Genomic DNA, 6,594 nt, shown 5'->3' on the forward strand with positions numbered 1-6,594 from the left:
GGTTCATGAAACATTAATCGACTGGTGGCATACATACATCGCATTAAAAGCTGTATTCTACAAATCGCTGGAAGGACTGCATATTTCGAAGCCGATATTTGGAGTTACATAAAGATTTCATTCCTGGATATTCAAGGCCTATTGTGGACTGGCCTCAGGTGAGTGTCTGTCCAATCAATCACAAACTTTGAGTGGTGCTATATGGTATCTTCATTGAACATTTTTTCGGTACATCGTTGGCTACTATCGGAGGATCTTCGCATCCAGAACTAATTCGGTCAGCAGCAATTCCTGCTGACACTACGTGGCGGTACGATTCGGACTGGGAGGACAATTGCATCTACTGCATTTACTGGAAACAACTTGGAGTTGGATTTGATCAACGGCGGGAAAAGCGTGACGACATTCATCTTGCGCTCTACAACAACGGAAGGATACGTAAATTTTTACATTGGAGGACACTGTGCTGCAACACAGTCTGCACTGCTGGTTGCACTTTTCGGAAACAATATATTTTCTTGGATTGCGACGACGATTATTTCACGTTTAACTACTGCTGCATTTATTTGAATTCAAGGCCTTGTTGAGACAGGGCTAAGGTGAGTACCTGTCCAACGATTTACGTGGTAACTTGCAGTGCTTCTTGGTTGGTTTTCTTTCTATTTTTCGATCGTCATCGTTCATATTTCGGTTTGCTGTTCTGGTAGTGGTTGTGGTAATGACTGAGAAAAAAATAAAAGAAAGGGTCAAAAAGCGGGAGCGGATTATCGCTTCTTTAAAACGACATGCTCAATTTCTAGAGGATTTTGATCCAAATACGCATACGGGGGAAGTCCAATCGAGGTTGGACAAAATCGAGGCAAAATTCGAAGAATTCGAGGAAGTGCAAGAGGATATCGCTGAGCTAGATGAAAGGGGTGCTTATGAGGAGGATTGCAATAAAGCTTATTCCGAATTCGAGAAGCTGTACTACGGGCTACGGGCTGCCTTGCAGGAAAAATTACCGAGGGAAACAGAGGTTCCAGATTTAAACAGTACTATCGGGAGGAATGGTCACACTGTAGGAGCACATACTGGAGTACGACTGCCGCAGATATCATTGCCGGAATTCAACGGCGACTACAAAGGGTGGTTGTCGTTCAAATCGACATACGTGTCGCTGATCCATGAGTCAGGGGAGCTCAGTGACGTTCAAAAGTTCCATTATCTCAAGTCAGCGTTGAAAGGAGAAGCAGCTAAACTCATCGAGTCACTCGCACTTACCAACGATAACTATCCCATCGCATGGGATACGATTACGAAGCGGTACTCTAATGAGTATCTGCTGAAGAAAAGGCATCTTCAAGCGCTAATGGAGTACCCAAAGGTAGAGAGGGGATCGTCATCGGCAATTCATACATTGGTCGATGAATTCGAACAGCGGCTAAAGATCCTGAAACAACTAGGAGAGAAGACGGAACATTGGGGTGCAATGATAGTGCACTGGATGTGTTCCAAATTGGACATGAAGACGCTCCAGTTATGGGAGGATCAAGCGGCTTCAACAAAGGATCCGTCATTCACGATACTGGTGAATTTCCTAGAGAAGCGAACAAGGGTATTGGAAGCGGTTTCATCGAACGTCGAATTGAAAGGTCATTCGCTGAAGAGGGTGGAAGTTAGACGTCAGAGAGTAGTAGCTCATTCCGCTACCGACAATGAGAAGAATGGTTCAGTCTGCTGTTGTTGTGGGGACTCGCACTACTTGGGTCGATGTGGCAAGTTCAGTAGAATGACACTGAATGAAAAATTGCAGTTCGTGAACGGCAAACGGTTGTGTAGCAACTGCTTAAAGTCTGGGCATTGGGTGCGTGATTGCAGTTCAAAATTCAGTTGTCGAGACTGTGGAAAGAAACACAACTCACTGATCCATCCAGGATTTCCTACGAGCAGTGGTAGTATCGGTAACAATGTTAACCCGCTTGGCAAATCGGAGAATAAACGAAACGACAATACGATAGCAACAAATTTAGCGACCAACGAGGATGAGTCTGAGAATGAGGAAGAGGGAATTGACGATCAAGGTACGGTTGGAGCATACAACGTAGGGACCAAAGGTGGTAATATCTCTAGCGTATTTTTGTCTACCGTTGTTCTGGTCATACGGGATCAACACGGAGGGAAACATTTAGCCCGAGCATTGCTTGACAGCGGCTCGCAAGCAAACATTTTGAGTGAAAGACTCTGTCAGACACTCGGCCTGAAACGACGCACGATAAACGTACCAATTAGTGGAATTGGTCATTCCGAAACACGAGCAAGATTCTTGGTGACCACAACTATCAGTTCTAGGGTACAGGATTTCTCAATGGGCATGGAATTTCTGGTTCTTCAGAAGGTTACGTCAGAACTGCCATCGGCACACATACCGGTGGCACATTGGAGGATTCCAAATGGAATACAATTGGCTGATCCGAACTTCAATGTCAGTAATCGGATCGATATTTTGATTGGAGCGGAGCACTTCTATCGGTTCCTTTTCGAGAGTGGGATGAAACAGATTACATTAGGGCCAGGTTTGCCGATGCTTATAAACTCCGTATTCGGTTGGATTGTAACGGGAAAGGTTTCAGAAGCGCAGAGTAAGGTGGTTAATTGCTGTTTAGCGACAGCATCGGATAATTTGGAGATCCAGCTACAGAAGTTTTGGGAAATCGAGAGCATTGAAGATCGAGTGACTTGGTCAAAAGAGGAGCAAGACAGCGAAGATCATTTTTCAAAAACATTCAGTCGCACAAGGAACGGTCGGTACGTCGTACATTTACCGAAGCAGGTCAATTTTGATCAACTTTTGGGTAACTCTCGCACTATGGCACTATCACGATTCAACAGGTTAGAAAAGCAATTGGAACGGAATCCGGAAATGCGTTTGCAGTACAATGCATTTATGCAAGATTATTTGGATCTCGGACACATGAGAGAGATAACTGAAAAGGAGATCCATGAGGAGACAGCGGCAACGAGTGCTAAAAGGGTATATTACCTACCGCACCATGCGGTATTTAAAGATTCCAGCACTACGACAAAGGTGCGCGTCGTATTTGATGGTTCGGCCAGCACGGATAGTGGTTATTCCCTGAACGACGCCCTTCTAAAGGGTCCTATAATTCAGGATGTGCTCCTCAGCCTGCTCCTTCGGTTTCGTAAATATGAAGTAGCACTTGTTGGTGACACGGAAAAAATGTACCGGCAAGTGCGTGTACACAATGATGACACCGGATTACAGCGCATCTTCTTCCGGTTCTCACCGGATGAACCTATACGAGTTTTTGAGTTGACAACGGTAACTTATGGGTTGACGCCCTCGTCATTTTTAGCGATTCGCGCTCTTCATCAACTTGCGGCGGATGAAGGAGCAAGATACCCAGAAGCTGCTAAAGCTATAATAAGAGATTTTTACGTGGATGATTATATTGGTGGAGCATCCAGCGTAGATGAAGCCATTCAGCTTCAAAATGACCTTGATACACTGATGAAAAAAGGCGGATTCACCTTACGCAAATGGTGTTCCAATAAGCCAGAAGTTCTAGCTGGCATCTCGGTCGAACATCTTGGGACTAATTTATCAGTTTCATTCGATATAAGTCCCGAGGAAAAGGTGAAAGCTCTGGGAATCACCTGGGAACCTGGGACGGACCAATTACGGTTCTACCATTGCATCACAGCAAGCGAGCAGGCATGGACGAGAAGGAACATTCTATCGTCTATAGCCAAGCTTTTTGACCCGTTGGGACTTATCTCACCGGTGATTATTGTGGCAAAAATGCTGATGCAAGAGCTCGCTCTGCTCAACTCAGGATGGGACTTGCCTGTTCCTGTCGACATTGAAAGAAAGTGGAAGACGTTCCACTCCCAATTGGACAAAATTTCGGAGTTAAGGATTAATCGTTTCGCATTCGTATCCAAATGGGTTGATATTCAGTTTCATAGTTTTGCTGATGCTTCTACCCTAGCCTACGGTACGTGTTTATACGTACGGACGACAGATGAAGCCGGGAACGTTAGAATTGAATTGTTATCGTCCAAATCACGTGTCGCTCCGCTGAAACGACTGACGTTACCTCGTCTTGAACTTTGCGCCGCCAAAGAGGCTGCTCTGTTGCATTCGAAGGTAACTAAGGCTCTCTCATTGGAAAACGTACGCACGGTATTCTGGTCCGACAGTACAATTGTGCTACATTGGCTGAGAACTCCACCAAACTCATTACAAACGTTTGTGGCTAACAGAGTATCAATGATTCAAACCTACACCTACTCCCATTCTTGGCGACATGTAGCAGGAAAAGAAAACCCGGCTGACTTGGTATCGCGTGGAATGACTATCGACGATTTTCTGCAAAGCCAGTTGTGGAAGAATGGACCCCCATGGTTGCGAAATAACACAGACGTGTGGCCTAACTCAGCCGAAGACCACAACATTTCTGATGAACAGTTGGAACTTCGTAAGGTTGTTCACAAGGTCACAGTGGAAGAACCACCTGATGAGCTGTTCAGATTACGATCTTCATTACCTCCTCTACTACGAATTGTTGCTTATTGTCTTCGTTTTGCTCATCATTGTCGAAACCCGAACGATAGAAAGGATTCAATTATTCTGTTTCCTGATGAACTACAATTAGCGAAGATGGCGCTAACCCGCATCGCACAAGCCGAACGATTTCCAGACGAGATCAAATCTCTGCAACTACAACAACGAGTTGACCGGAAATCAAACCTCAAGAGATTATTTCCATTTCTCGACAATTACGGAATCCTCAGAGTTGGTGGACGTCTTCGTTTCTCTAATGAAAGTTATACGGCCAAGCATCCCGCTGTTTTACCGGATCATCATCCTTTCACGGATATGGTTATACAGTTCTTCCATTACCAAAACTTTCATAGCGGTCCACAGCTAACATTATCTGAAATACGTCAAGAGTTTTGGCCCGTACATGGTAAGCGTGTCGTCAACGTCGTCCTTCGAAAATGCATTCGCTGTTTCCGAACTAATCCAACGCCCATCCAGCAACCCATGGGACAGCTACCCGCTGGTCGCGTACGCCCAGGACGACCTTTCTTGATAACTGGCGTTGATTACTGTGGACCATTTTATTTGAAGCCAGCACGTCGAAACGCAGCTCCAACAAAAGTATATATTGCGGTGTTCGTCTGCTTCACAACCAAGGCAATGCACCTTGAGATTGCTAGTGACTTGTCTACCAAAAGTTTCATTTCGATCTTGCGCCGATTCATCGGCTACCGTGGAATGCCAGCCGAGATACATTCTGACAACGCCAAGAATTTCTCTGGAGCCCGTAATGAACTTAAAGAGCTACACGAAATGCTGAATAACCAGACTAGCTGTAATGCCATCTGCAACGAACTTTCTCAGAAAGGAATTGAGTGGAAGTTTATCCCACCTCGCGCTCCCAACTTCGGAGGATTATGGGAAGCTGCCGTTCGCTCCGTGAAAACTGCGTTGAAGAAAGAGATCGGTCTTCAACAGCTCAGTTACAATCACTTTACCACCCTCCTAGTTCAGATAACCGCTACTTTAAACTCACGGCCTTTGTCGCCCCTATCAGATGACCCCACGGAATTTGAAGCGCTAACCCCCGCGCATTTCCTGATTGGCTCAGCCATGAAAGCTTTGCCCGAACCCAATTTCATTTCAAAACCCACAAACCGACTTGACCACTACCAGCAAACTCAGCAAATGTTCCAGCGTTATTGGCAACGATGGAGCAAGCAATACGCGTTATTGGCAACGATGGAGCAAGCAATACCTCACGCAGCTGCAAGTGGCAACGAAGAACCTGCCAATGAACACCATCCAAATCGGAAGTATTGCCGTGCTACGAGAGGACAACCTGCCACCGCTTTGTTGGCCTCTAGCGAGGATCATTGGATTACATCCAGGTTTGGACGGAGTCGTTCGAGTGGTGACGGTGAAAACGGCGACCGGAGTATACAAACGTGCAGTCAATCGCATCTGTCCACTGCCTTTCGATGAGTATCAACGAACAAAGACGTCTACGGAACTGCCAACTATTTGAATTTGTAGAAATTAGCAACTGATGAACAGTGCAAATGAAATGTAATTATTGAAGCTAGTTCAAGGGGGCCGGTAATGTAGCCGTTTAGTATAAATTAAACACAAGAATACACAACACTTACATGCATTGAATTAAAACTTAAATCTAGAATTAAATAAGTAAAAATTATAACTGTTCTACATACAACGGTACACAAAATTGAGTATCTCTTGTCACTACACTACCACAAATAATAGTTATAACATAGATAACACAAACGAAAAGGAAACACTTAGAAAGGCATGCAGGAACAGACTGAAATGAAACATTGCTACTAATATACACCAATAAAATTGCCGGCCAAGCTAGTAGCCAACCGATCTTGGACAAATATAGAAGTGTTGAAACTTTGTACCACAGTCGTAAAATACATTAAAGGCAATATTTTTTATACGAGAAAGGAAGTTTTTTCGGTAATTTACGGAATCTGGATTTTGTGATTCCGTACGTGAAATTAAGTGCAAAAGTTCTACGTATCAGA

At 44.6% G+C, this 6,594-nt stretch overlaps 1 protein-coding gene across 1 annotated transcript; it reads left to right on the top strand.

Annotated features, from left to right (window-relative positions):
* The first annotated feature begins 718 nt into the window (after window positions 1–718).
* Window positions 719–6,031, top strand: LOC129766113 (uncharacterized). Its single transcript, XM_055766570.1, has one exon. The coding sequence runs from the start codon at window positions 719–721 to the stop codon at window positions 6,029–6,031; it is 5,313 nt and encodes a 1,770-aa protein (XP_055622545.1).
* Window positions 6,032–6,594: the final 563 nt, after the last annotated feature.

Source organism: Toxorhynchites rutilus, chromosome 2 (genome assembly GCF_029784135.1).
Source record: "Toxorhynchites rutilus septentrionalis strain SRP chromosome 2, ASM2978413v1, whole genome shotgun sequence".
Lineage (NCBI taxonomy): Eukaryota > Metazoa > Arthropoda > Insecta > Diptera > Culicidae > Toxorhynchites > Toxorhynchites rutilus.